The 14,524-nt window shown below is 29.1% G+C and overlaps 1 protein-coding gene across 1 annotated transcript in view; it reads left to right on the forward strand.

The window, feature by feature from the left end:
* The window catches only part of SP2353 (EGF like, fibronectin type III and laminin G domains protein pikachurin), a 189,563-nt gene that overhangs the window by 90,815 nt on the left and 84,224 nt on the right, over positions 1–14,524 (forward strand). The window contains exon 7 of the mRNA XM_088271085.1: positions 6,894–7,038. Coding sequence (XP_088127211.1) covers positions 6,894–7,038 — 145 coding nt within the window. The remainder of the gene's footprint in view (positions 1–6,893; positions 7,039–14,524) is intronic.

Here is a 14,524-nt window from a genome sequence, read left to right on the forward strand (position 1 = left end):
GATCTAATTTGTTGGGATTGTGACCTTATTGTTATTGCAAACACGTTCTGTTCTCGTGTCTGAGAAGCGTGAGGTATTTATCATATGGTAAGGAGTGATCGTGTGCTGGGTTAACTATACAAACAACTCATAAATTATATATATTTATTTATTTTAGTGTATAATAAACCTATATTTTAGTTGGTTTATTGTCCTGAATCAAATCTTCAAAATTTAAACACAAATAGTATTTTTACAAAATTTTTAGTGTGTCTAAATACTCCAGCTTATTATTTCCAGCTATAGGAGTTATTTTGACATCTCATCAAATATGATGAAGAATAAAAAGATGGATTCGGACCTAACAAACTAATTAAGGAGTTATTGCCCAATAAAAAGCTTATTTTTATTTGACCAATAGATGTCTCTAGTGAAATTCTAGTAATTCAAGAACAGCGTATCGAAATTGGTTCACATATATAGAATTTCCAAGAATTTGAGTGGTGTAATTGACAATAATGGGTAGAATTGGTGAATGTTACGCGAATGAAGAAGAACGTGGAAGTCTGGGAATTTACACGGCTTACGACCGTTATTGGCTTGGTTAAGTAATCACTTTACACACGTGTAACATTCACCAATTCTACCCATGATTGACAACCACATTACTAAATTCAACTCCTAGATATATTGATCAAACTCATGACACAGTACATGTGAGTTCATTACCGCCATCAATGTTGGAAAAAATTAACTTTTCTTTAGCAAAGACTCTTTCTATTTGCATGTAAGGTCCGAATCTTGTATTTAATTCACATACTTGAAACCCGGCTGAAAACATGATTTTAATTTTTTTCTATGTAACTTATAATTTTACCAGTTATTTTACTCCTAAATTTATCGTTGGCTCTTAGAACCATCAATCCTTGTTGGTTGGTGAAACGGGCATTTCTTTAGCAAAGACTCTTTCCATTTGTATGTAAGGTCCAAATCTTGTATTTAATTCACATACTTGAAACCCGGCTGAAAACATGATTTAATTTTTTTTCTATGTAACTTATAATTTGACCAGTTATTTTACTTTTAAATTTATCGTTTGCTCTTAGAACCATCAATCCTTGTTGGTCTGTGAAATGGGCATCACAGTCGTGCACTAGATGATTTTTATACTTTAGTTTAGTTTGTCTCTATGGCTTTCATTGAAAGGTTAAATTAAGATTAGTTAAGTTACGCAGTCCCTAAAATAATAATACAATGAGCTAAGCAAGCGGTAACAGTACCTACATGTGTGTGTAATGTGTATTACTTAGCATCAGTCAACAAATGAAGCCTCTCAACAAACAACGAGTACATTGCTAAAACCACGGGGTTTAATATGGAAAATGTAGAGAGAGTTCTACCATTCGAAAGCTCGCTACGACGTTAGGGGAATATAAACATCTTCCTTGTTCTGGCTAAGCGAACTAGATATCCCTTTGATGTTTGGTCACTAATGACTTGTACTTAGTTACTTGATACTAGGTCGACTTTTTTTATTATTGTCATATTTATATAAATTGTATACATTTATTTAAAGAACAAATACATTTAAAAAATATTTTTTGTAGAGACCCACCAAGCCACATTGTGTGTCTTGTCGGTGAAGGTCTTTTTGAATACATTTTTTACTGTTTTTAACTATTTTAACCTTATATATACACAAACGAGAGAGAAAAATTAAGAATATAAACATTTTACATTTCTCATAAAATTAACTCTTGATCATTTACCCATTCCTTTATTTTGCCTTTGTTCCATATTTTATTTAGACCTCTAACATCCATCGGCAACAAATTAAAAATATTCGAAACGATATATTGCAGTATTCGACTTCCATATTTACTGTTAATTCTTGGGACCATCAAACCTTCGTTGTGTGTAAATCGTGTATCATGGTTGTGTGCTAGAATATTTCGTATTTTTGTCTAGTTTGTTGTTCAACGAAGATACTCATCCACAATATTCCACGTACCGGCAGTAATTTTAAATGTTTATTTATCAAATAAACTAATCACTCATTTTACTCTCAAAAATTAAAATTATTACACCTTGTTCCATATAAAGGCCAAATTATGAATTATCTTGAAAATTTAGAAATCCAAAAAAACCTAAATTGTTATACTAATTTATCAAATAATATATTGTTTCAAAATTCTTCACCTTTGCTTTCCATTTTTCCTTTGTTTTCAAACTCCGCCCTTGACTAACCCCTTCCCCTTACTTTCCCCTCTCCTTATTTATAGAACAATTTTATATTTTATTTTTTAATTATTATACAGTCCTGAATGATGGAAGTTTAACTTCTGAAACATGTAGTCTATAATAAAACTCAAGTGGTAAAAAACAAGTGTTTTCTTTAATCATTGTTTTATACATCAAGATTGGATTGTCCCTTTGACTATATATATATATATATATATGACTGGGAACAAATTTTTTGACTATGTAATATTGCAAATTTTAAACCATCATTAAATTTGTTTTCTTGGAAAGGCCCCAAGACTTAATTCCATATCTTAATATGGATTCTAATAAAGAACAGTAAATAATCTTTGAGGTCTGTTTAGGCAGGACAACGTTAATGTAATAACATTAACATATAATGTAAAAATGAAACATTCATATATTATGCATAAATGAACATTATGTCTAGAATTTTTCTCTGAAACAAAATATTTCTCAAAAACAATTTAAATTCCATTAATAACTAGGTACGAAGAAAGCATTTAAATTCTACAAAAGAAAATTTATTCAGCCGTGTAATATATACGTGGAAATTGAATGTCGCGGTATTAGATTCACCGCGAATATTAATCCGACGCGGTTTTAGCGTTAAGTATACGCGACTGACGGCTTGAAAGCGAGACGCCGCCGACGCCGACGCCGACGCTCACTTCGCAGCTTTAATTACGGCTTCCGTTGGACGCCAAAAGCACTAAGGGCGCAAAATCACTTCTATTTCAGTGAAACAGCGGAATAGAAATTCAGGTGTGAGAATTTACAAAAGAGAGTAATGAACACTCATGTACGTATAAATAGCTATGGCTACGCGTTGTTGTGGCTTGTTAAATGAAAAAGAAAGGAAGAAGAAAGCACACATTTCTAATATCCATATGATCATTTCACAATGTATCCGAAAAATTTAGTATTTGAATTTATACACTTGTATTAGCGTTAGTTGTTCGCGTGTCTCGGGTTCGATTCCCAGGGGGATGAAATAAATTATTTCGAGAAATAAAAATACTTTGTGTTCTGATCCACTCACATTTTTATTTAACCAACTAGTTTCGGCAACAACCTGTTGCCCTCACAGAAGGGCAACAGGTTGTTGCCGAAACTAGTTGGTTAAATAAAAATGTGAGTGGATCAGAACACAAAGTAATTTTATTTCTCGAAATAATATATCAAGATGATCCACAAAGTTAATGCTTTCAATATTCAAAACAGGATGAAATAAATATTAGTGATTTTACATCCTGACATTTACTTAATTTTACCCTGGACTGGTCCCTGAAGCGCTTGAGTGATCACCTTGCCTTCATATGTTAACGCTCACGATAGCACTGCATCAATAAGATGCAGTGCCCTATGCACCATTGGGTGCGGATAAGGGTTAGAAGAAGAAGATTAGACTACTAATTGAATTTTATTTTAGAGGACTGGTTTCGAAAAATACAGATGTTTTTTAAAGTAGGTGGAACTGTTTATTTTTTAATAATCAACATGTCGTTCCACAAGACAATAAATGTATGACTCAATTTATGTAACAATAAAGCAATCGTCAATAGTAAAAATGATAATTGTATTTGTTAAGAAGCAAGCTGTCCACCATGAGCAATGTTAAGTATCTCATGTGTTGCTGTTACATTTAACACATAGGTTGTATATATAGCCGCTTTTAACAAAAAACTATTTTTTACTTTAAAAAGGTATGTTTAGATGGTTTAGGCAAGTGAATCGAATGAGTGAAGAAAGGGTAGTAAAAGGAATTTGTGAGGTGAATCTGGTTGGTAGTGTAAGTAGAAGAAGACCTAGGAAAACTTGCCATGCTCAAGTATTTAAAATCCTTCAAAGTGGACACGTCAGGAGTTGGAATAATCGGCGTGTATGTATGAAGAGATGACGTAAAAGAGGCGAAGATTGTTTCTATTCTTTTCTGAGTGACGTTCTATTCTTTCTGTCTACTTTTATAAGATGGTTAGTTAGTTAGTTAGTTAGCATATTTTTGTTTATTCCAGGTAAAAATATTTGTGAATAAAAACACGAGAATATTAAAATGCAACGTTGTTTAAAAACTTCATAGAAATCGTTTAATGAATTTAGGAGACATCAAATTTAGAAAAAAAACTAACATTCTCATTTTTACTTTGGTAGATTTTTTGTCACTCCAATGTGGGTAACAAAGACTGGAACTTGAAGCGCAGGGTTTATCACCTTTCCTTTGTGTATTGAACAATCAAACCAACATATTGTTAAGGTTCGAAGAGAAGAAAGACGAGTGTTTTGCCTAGAATTTTCACGCATAAATTACAAGAAATTGTAGTAACTTTAAACATAAAGAGTAAATCCACTCACGAGTAGGCATAGGCTGTAAAATTTAAAAGGTTGAAGCCTGAGTAGGGTCATGATAAGCGGTGTTGCATAAGCCGTAGCTTGATTACAGAGTCACTTGGACGTTAGGTAATTTAAAACAAATTAAGAAAAAAAATTAATGGTCAATGTCGTAAAGTGATCTTCACTTTAAACCAGCCAATGACGAGTCACAAGTCCGTAAATGGCTGGATTTCTATATAAATCTACCTCAGTGACTTTTTAGAACGTTGAAATATTATTAGAATTTTCATAATTCTTTTCTCTATTCAATTTTCGATATTTTCGTACTGTTTTCATAATTCTCTCCAAAGTGTATTGAGTTTTCTTTTGAGTATGGTAATTACGTTTTTTTATTGCTTTACTAACAAAAGACCAACGTAATTCGTTTCAAACGTTTTTATTCCAACGAAGATCAAGACACTATAAGGCAATTTCTAGAAACAATATGGCGAGTTTTTTCTTTCTTATTTGTGATGAAAAATATACCACCCAAAAAAATAAGGCCATTTTTTAACAACTTAAACAGAAAAGTACAAAACAAATAGTTTTGTAGAGATTTAGATGTTATATTCATCTTAATAACTAAAAATCCAAAGGTTAATTTTCTCAAAATCATAAATTCCCTAAAGCTATTCACTGTTTTTTTTTTAAATTTTAACAATACCTACCGCATTTTTATATACTTATGACAGGTATTTTTCTCTATGACAAAGTTAAAGAAAATAGTATTTTCTTTATAATAAAAATGTAACTTTGTTTTAAAATTACTATAAATATTTTATTATAGCTTAAGGATAATGTATACCGGTTTCGAAGCTAACCCCTTCTTTATTAAGACTGATTAATACTAAAACACTATCTACTTAACAATTTTCAAAATATTTTGACGGTTAGGCAAAGAAGCTTGGGTAGATCTCAAGTGGCTTTATTTTTTTGTGTTGATTGGCAGTCTACTTTTTGACAGTTACTTTTAGAAAAATCATTTACTTGTGTATTTATTAGTTGTAAATTATTATTAATTGCCTTTTTAATTTCTAATATTTTTATGTAATCTAATTTTAGTCCTCTATTGCATGTGTGTAGTATATTTAGACCTTTATTTTTTATCAAATGAGTGATTATTGTACTCCACTTTGCATCCGTGTATTGTATCCGCATCCTTACATTTTTTGGTTGGTTACTGCTTACACGTCGTCGGACTATCTTTTTTGAGGTCTTCCGACGTCTCTATTACTCTCCCAAGGTCTCCATCTTAAAATTTAGGGGTCCATCTTGTGGTGTTTTGTTTTGCAACATGTCTTGCCCATTGCCACTTTAGTCTTGCTACGTGAAAAAATTGCTTCCTTGATCGAAATAGCAGCGCCATCTGTTGTACGTAACAGTAATAATCGTAAGGAAAATAAATGATTGACTTTCATTGCGCGTTTCCGTCTTCCTCATCATAAGTGTTCCAGTACCATTAGTCGTTACAAACAGCTTTAGTTAAACAAATAAGTGTCTAAATATTTTTTAATTATTACGTTTTATTTTTAATAATTCATTGTTTGTTGGTCACCCCAGTGATTTTCATCGTAAATGTTAACTGCCGCCTTACGGCGAACAAATTTAATTTTCGAGAAATGCCAGACAACTTGAGACGTATTTGGAAGGAAATATTAATTGTTTTTCAGAAATGACACTTGTAACTTCTGTTTATTTTAAAAAATAATTAAAATTTACTGAAACAATTGTAAAGGATGGCACAAAAAAAGACAGCCAGCAACAACACAAAACTATGCTTTTATTTCATTCAATTCTTTTACTTTTTTTTAAATCAGCACATTTAGCCATTTTTTGTTTTAAACTTATTTTTTTCGTTTTTATACTTTTATTTTTTTTTTTCTCTTAACTTTTTTACTGTAAAATAATTTTTCATCTTTATCAGCTTCTTCTTTCGTTCATTAATTAATTTGGTAGTCACTTTGTGGTAAAATCAGTCCATATTTAATTTAAAATTCATTTTGTATATACCACTGTTTCTTGAAAATCTATTGTGACACGTGTTTCGATGCAATACAGTTCACACTAAATCTAAATAAGATATTAAAGAATAAAAAGGTGTCTGTCCTATGTTGACGTTTTTTCTTCTTTCTTTGCATAAAGATCATTTAAATTTCATTTTTTATCACCTGTTTTCTATATCATGGTCATATTCTCTTATTTCTTCACTACCCCTTACACCTAAACCATATTTTAAAACCTTTAAAAAAAACACTAATCACTAAATTGTGTATTTTTCATAGATTCGACTGTGGGTCTGGTCCTGGCGTCGTGAGGTCAGATGGTCCAGTGCTTCTCAACCAGTGGAATACTCTAACCCTATACAGAAGAAGATGGGACGCTTGGATCCAACTGAATGGAGGAAGGCACATGCAGGGAAGATCAAAGGTAGATAACACAATAATTAAATTTATTATCACTGTGGAAAAACGATGTATAATAGATGTTCTAAAAGTGATATAAGAAAAGAATGCAAGGCTGAGATAACCATTATCAATGCAATTAAGAAAGATGTGTTGAGATGATTTGGGGGAATAAGAAGTACGAGCGAAGAAAGAACAGTAAAATAAATTTATCAAGAGAATGTAATTGACAGTAAAAACTTGCATGATAAAGCATTTGAAATAAATGCATTAATTACTATTTTTTATTTTATGTATTAAGTCTGTGTTAGTATGAGTCTACTAAGTTGTATTTTATTAATAATAAAAAAACACATAAAAAATAATATTGTGACAATTGTTTCGCCAAGTTATAGCATTTTCAAACGAATGTTTGAAAATGCCAAAACATATGCTGGTGACCCTCCACAAACGACTTCAAAGCCTGGATTATCGGCAAACAATGTTATGCTGAGTGTTTGGTGAGATTGGAAGAGAGTTGTCTATTATGAGTTGTTGTAACCTGGCGAAACTATCAATGCAGCCCTGTACTGTGCACAACTTGACCGTTTGAAAGAAGCAATCCAGAAAAACGACCAGAATTGGCCAACGGAATGGGAGTTGTCTTCCATCATGACAATGCCCGGCCACACACATCTTTTATGACTCTGAACTAATTGACGGTATTTGTTTGGATAGTTTTGATGTATCCACCATTTAGTCCGGATCTTGCACTGATTACTATTTGTTTCGGTCTCTGTAAAAATCTCTTGATGGTAAAAAATAGGTCGACCGAAGAGCCGCTGAAAATTACTTGGCCAAGTTTTTCGATGATAAACCACAAAAGTTCTATTCCGATAGAATTATGAAGCTACCCGAAAAATGGCAAATGGTCACAAATAATAGTGGTCAATACATATTTGATTAAATTTGATTTTCAATACATAAAATTTTTGTCCAAAGATGACCAAAAAACCGCACAGCCTTTTTTTATGACCCAATGTCAGGGTTTTAAAAGAATTTTCTCTCTTAAGCTGTATTTTTATTAAATACCTCTTAGCTTTTCTTGCAGAAAGATATATTACGCGGTAGGTAAGTAACAACAGTAAGCTAAGTTAAGGCACTCCGAATAAATTCTGGTAATTTAAATTTGAAAAACAACTTTCTCTAAAGCTGATGTCTAGACTTGAAAACCTCGCAAAAGAAAATTCTTTCACCTCGAAAGTTTTTTAAGGTATTATAATTGTTGGATTCAAAACGTACGTCATTTTTCTTTTTTAAATATATCAAGGGATGATTTTATACTACGGGACATAAAACGTTCAACGAAAAAAACCCCTAGATTGAAAAATTTTCGTGTTATCTTACTATGCAGGGAATATTTGAAAAGCGACTCTTATTCTGATCATCAAAATGTTTACAAACATCGATCATAAAAATCAACTGATTTATAAAAATAATATGAAGTACTATATTTTTTTACCCTTGAGGTATTTTTTTTACGAAAATGGCGCTATATAAGTTATCCAATTTTATTATTATTATTATTATATTTTATTATTTAGTTTTATTTTTAAAATCACTTACTATCTCGAATAAGTAAGAAGTAATCAGTATATTATTTATATTTGAAGCACTAGCTTTGTGATTTTATATTTTATAATTAAAATAATACATACTTGAATTTTTTAATTTTTTAATTTTATTTTTTATTTTTATTTTTTTTAATGGTAGAATTGGTGAATGTTACACGTGTGTAAAGTGATCACTTAAACCAGCCTATGACGGTCGTCAGCCCCGTAAATGCCCAGACTTCCATATTCTTCTTCATCTTTGATGAGATGTTAAAAAATAATATGAAAATAACTCCTGTAATTGGAGATAATCCAGATTTTGTGAACAAGTATTTGGACACACTCAAAATGTTACTTGAATATTCATTGATTATTTTTTTAAATTTCACTTGTAAAATACACAATATCTTAAAATCTATTGTGGCACTTCTTGGATACATACATTTTCAAACACCGTAAAATGTGTTTAAAATGATGCGGGATGCGTAGAAACACTGCTTACATTAGATTTAAGGAAAAAGTGCATTAACCAAGTAAAATAAATATAAAAATGGACAGTTGTTACCAAGATGTATCTTATTTATTTGAATCTTGGCATTTGTTTTTCATATTATGATTTTTCAGAGAGTTCTTTGTTATAATTATTTACATGATTTATATTTTGGCTTTCATTTTAGATATTTCTGCTCTGTTCTGTTACGTAATTTATATTATATTTTAAAAGTATGACAGTATTGCATTGAAAACTAAAATACTTTTCCAATCGCTGTCTTACTTTGAAGATGAAAATTTCTGTGATAGAAAAATTGAGATTGGAAGTTAAAATATATATTTTTTAAATATTTAATATTTCTTAAGATATTTTTATATTTTTACTTCCAATCTCAATTTTTCTATCTCAAAAATTTTTATCTTCAAAGTAAGAAAGCGATTGGAAAAGTATTTTAGTTATCAATGCAGTACTGTCATACTTTTGAAATACAATTTAAATTACGTAACACAACAGACTTTCAAACTTAATGATTTTTTTTTATAATTCACTAAGTTTGAGAGAAATGATCCAATGTCTGAAGCTTATAAAAGATAATAACTAACAAAATTTATTATTTATAATTAATACTGAAAAATTTAGTGAAAGAAAAGAGGATTAATTTTTATTGAATCGATTTAATCTTCTTTTCTTTAACGTGCGTCATTTGTTTGCATGCGTGGTACTGACGCGTCAGTGACGTCATGACAGGGTGGTTTTTCGCGTCAGTTTCATGCACAGATTTGAAGTGACGCCTTTATCGTCGATGAATTTCAATTGGCTCAATATTTTTTTTGTGTATGAGTGGTTTTATTAGCAGAGAGAAAATGTAGCATCTAATGGTGTGGAAAATGTTTCGAAATCTATTTCAGTCGTAAAATACAGCTGAAAGTGTATTAAAGGTGACCTCAAATGTATTTTATTAAAGGTAATTGAAGTCTGTCTGAGCCTTTGAAAAATAAGACCTCTGTGTAACCTACCAAATAAAGAATATATATTTTTTAATTTTTTTTTTAAATCTACAGACGTGGAATTTAAAAAATATAGAAAAATGCATATTCTTTATTTGTTATTTTTTTTACTTTTTTATGCATGGTAACAGAATTTCAGATTAAAAATAAAAGTTAAAAAATACTTAGAATTACGAAAACTGTAATTCTTCATATTATTCAAAACATTAAAAACAAAACACTCGTATAAGACTTTTAAGTTCATTTATTTTTAAATTATTTCAAAATATATTAATATTACTTGGGACGAAGATCAACTGATTAAAAAAATAATTCGTTTTTATTAATTTTGTACTGATTTGACATTAACAGTTATACAAAGTGTTATAATATATATATATATATATATATATATATATATATATATATATATATATATATATATATATATATATATATATATATATATATATATATATATATATATAATATATATATATAAATGACAATTGTGTCCAATTAGCGCGAATGCTTAAATTCAAAGTGGCACAGATAGTTTGTAGACACTGTACACAGTATAATAACAGCATTATAAAGATTGAAACCTATTGTCAAAACACATTATAATTTATATATTAAGTTTTAAAATCAAACACTGATTTCTAGAGTCTACATAATTCTATTTTTTTTTTGTTAAAAACACTTAAAAATTAAATTTGTGACAATTGTTTATATTAAATGTCATTTTTTGTTAGAAAATGCCAAACGGGGTGAAACAACTGTCACAACATTTTTTATGTGTTTTTAACAGTAAAATACAATTTAGTAGACTCTTAAAATCAATGTTTCATTTTAACACTTAAAATATAAATTAAAATGGATTTCTAATAATTAAACGCCACATATATAAATGAATCACATTAAAATGAGCATTTTGTCCACTTTGCACATATGCTAAGATTCAAAGTGCCCCAGATGTTGAGTACAAATTTTACACAAAATTATAAAGACACCAAGCAGATAGGTCACATTATTATGCCATTTTTTTCAGTTATCACGTATGCAAAGATTCATAGTGCCGCATAAGGTGGGTAAAAATTGTACACAGTATTATAACAGCATTATGAAGACACAAATTTGTCAAGTCACATTATAATGACAATTTTGTCCAATTAGCACGAATGCTAAGTTTTACACATAATTATGAAGACACGAAGTAGAGAGTTTACATTATAATATCAATTTTGTTCATTTATCACGCATGCAAAGATTCACAATGCCGCAGATGGTTGGTAGAAATTGTACACAGTACTATAACAGCATTATGAAGACACAAACAAGCAGACAGGTCACATTATAATGATGGAGAGCGTACCGTTCACGGGAGATCGTATGAAAAATAAAAACAAAACGTATTTATTAAATTGAGCCTTCAAAGGTAGGTGCGCTCTCGAGGAAATTTATGTACGGTACCCCGTTTCAAAGAAGTAATTTTCCACTTTCCGTGTTCAGCTATTTGTCACCGTAAAAAAATGTCAAACGTTGTTTATTGAGGTATAAAAATAGAGCATATGTTTTATGAGATATGGCTAAATGGCCTCAAGATGATTTATTCAACCTTTTTTATACATTTTTTATTTGTCTTGTATTTAATATGCCAAAAAAGCCTTATCCATATTTTTCATTCATAGTTTAATTTGCCTTGTATTTAATATGGCAAAAAAGCCTCAACATGATTAATTCATATATTTATAAATACTTTTATTTGTCTTGTATTTAATATGCCAAAAAAGCCTCATCCATATTTTTCATTCATAGTTTAATTTGCCTTGTATTTAATATGGCAAAAAAGCATCAAGATGATTAATTCATATATTTATAAATACTTTTATTTGTCTTGTATTTAATATGCCAAAAAAGCCTTATCCATATTTTTCATTCATAGTTTAATTTGCCATGTATTTAATATAACAAAAAAGCATCAAGATGATTAATTCATATATTTATAAATACTTTTATTTGTCTTGTATATTATTATTTAAAAAAAAAACTCAAGATGATTAATTTATATTTTTAAACAAAGTTTTATTTGTATTGTATTTATTATGGCAAAATAGCCAGAAGATGATTTATTCATATATTTATATATACATTTATTTGTCTTGTATTTATGATGGTAAAAAAAACTCAAGATGATTAATTTATATTTTTAAACAAAGTTTTATTTGTATTGTATTTATTATGGCAAAATAGCCAGAAGATGATTTATTCATATATTTATATATACATTTATTTGTCTTGTATTTATGATGGTAAAAAAAACTCAAGATGATTAATTTATATTTTTAAACAAAGTTTTATTTGTATTGTATTTATTATGGCAAAATAGCCAGAAGATGATTTATTCATATATTTATATATACATTTATTTGTCTTGTATTTATGATGGTAAAAAAAACTCAAGATGATTAATTTATATTTTTAAACAAAGTTTTATTTGTATTGTATTTATTATGGCAAAATAGCCAGAAGATGATTTATTCATATATTTATATATACATTTATTTGTCTTGTATTTATGATGGTAAAAAAAACTCAAGATGATTAATTTATATTTTTAAACAAAGTTTTATTTGTATTGTATTTATTATGGCAAAATAGCCAGAAGATGATTTATTCATATATTTATATATACATTTATTTGTCTTGTATTTATGATGGTAAAAAAAACTCAAGATGATTAATTTATATTTTTAAACAAAGTTTTATTTGTATTGTATTTATTATGGCAAAATAGCCAGAAGATGATTTATTCATATATTTATATATACATTTATTTGTCTTGTATTTATGATGGTAAAAAAAACTCAAGATGATTAATTTATATTTTTAAACAAAGTTTTATTTGTATTGTATTTATTATGGCAAAATAGCCAGAAGATGATTTATTCATATATTTATATATACATTTATTTGTCTTGTATTTATGATGGTAAAAAAAACTCAAGATGATTTATTTATATTTTTAAACAAAGTTTTATTTGTATTGTATTTATTATGGCAAAAAAGCCTCAAGATGATTTATTCATATTTTTATACATACTTTTATTTGTCTTGTATTTTTATGACTAATACGATTAATTTATATTTTTATACAAATTATTATTTATATTGATTTTAATGTGGCAAAATAGCCTCAATATAATTAAAACATTTTTTACACATAGTTTTATACAATATGTCTGTATTTAATGTGGCTAAATAGCCTCAATATGATTAATTCATACTTTTTATACATGTTTTTATTCGTCTTGTATTTAATGTGGTAAAACAACCTGAAGATAATTTATTCATATTTTTATACAAAGCTTTATTTTGTATTTAATACAGGGAAATTGCCTTAAAATAATTTATTTATATTTTTTAGACATTTTAAAAATTATGTATTTTAGGACAGAATATTTATTTTACTATAATCAATTAAAAACACAGGAATGATTAAAACACGAGTATGTTTATCGGTTTAATTGGATTTGTGATTCTGAACATTTGTGATGTACGTAGAATTGGGCTATGTCTCAAATTCGCACGGATCGAATTTGTGCTTTGTGCGGAACACGTCACAGAATCTGTGCTCGTGGAATTAAGTACCACGTCAGCTTCATTCTGTATTCAGCACAATATTCCACGCTAGCGTCTTCCGAGCCGCTGGAGATTGCGACCAATGCGAAAATGCCAACACAGCATGCAACGTACCAGAAAATATTATATTTTTTTAAATATAATTTTAAATGAAACGAGTTGTAAAATATTTGTGTTGATATTTTGAATATAATTTTGCACAAAGATAAGAAAGGTTATCGATGTAATATTCAGTCGACAGCAGCCGTCCGCCATGACCATTGTCTAGTTTAAATTGTGTGTCTATTACATTCAACAGATGGCGCTGACATTGCGCTAAAAAATGTTTGTCAAAATAATTATCTCTCAAGGTGCGCACGCTGTCTGTCATGAGCAATGTTTAGTATTTATTGTGTTTTATTACATATTATTTTTTGACATCTCATCAAAGATGAAGAAGAATATGGAAGTCTGGGCATTTACGGGGCTTACGACCGTCATAGGCTGGTTTAAGTGATCACTTTACACACGTGTAACATTCACCAATTCTACCCATTGTTGACAACCACACTACTTAAATTCTTTACATCTCACCAATAGATGTCTCTAGTGAAGTTCTAGTGATTCATGAACAAGGTTTCTAAATTGGTTCATATATATAGAACTTCCAAGAATTTGAGTAGTGTGGTTGTCAATAATGGGTAGAATTGGTGAATGTTACACGTGTGTAAAGTGATCACTTAAACCAGCCTATGACGGTCGTAAGCCCCGTAAATGCCCAGACTTCCATATTCTTCTTTATCTTTGATGAGATGTCAA

The sequence above is a fragment of the Brachycentrus maculatus genome, unplaced genomic scaffold (genome assembly GCF_059751285.1).
Source record: "Brachycentrus maculatus isolate JH-2025_06_01 unplaced genomic scaffold, ASM5975128v1 h1tg000419l, whole genome shotgun sequence".
NCBI classification, from domain to species: Eukaryota; Metazoa; Arthropoda; class Insecta; order Trichoptera; family Brachycentridae; genus Brachycentrus; species Brachycentrus maculatus.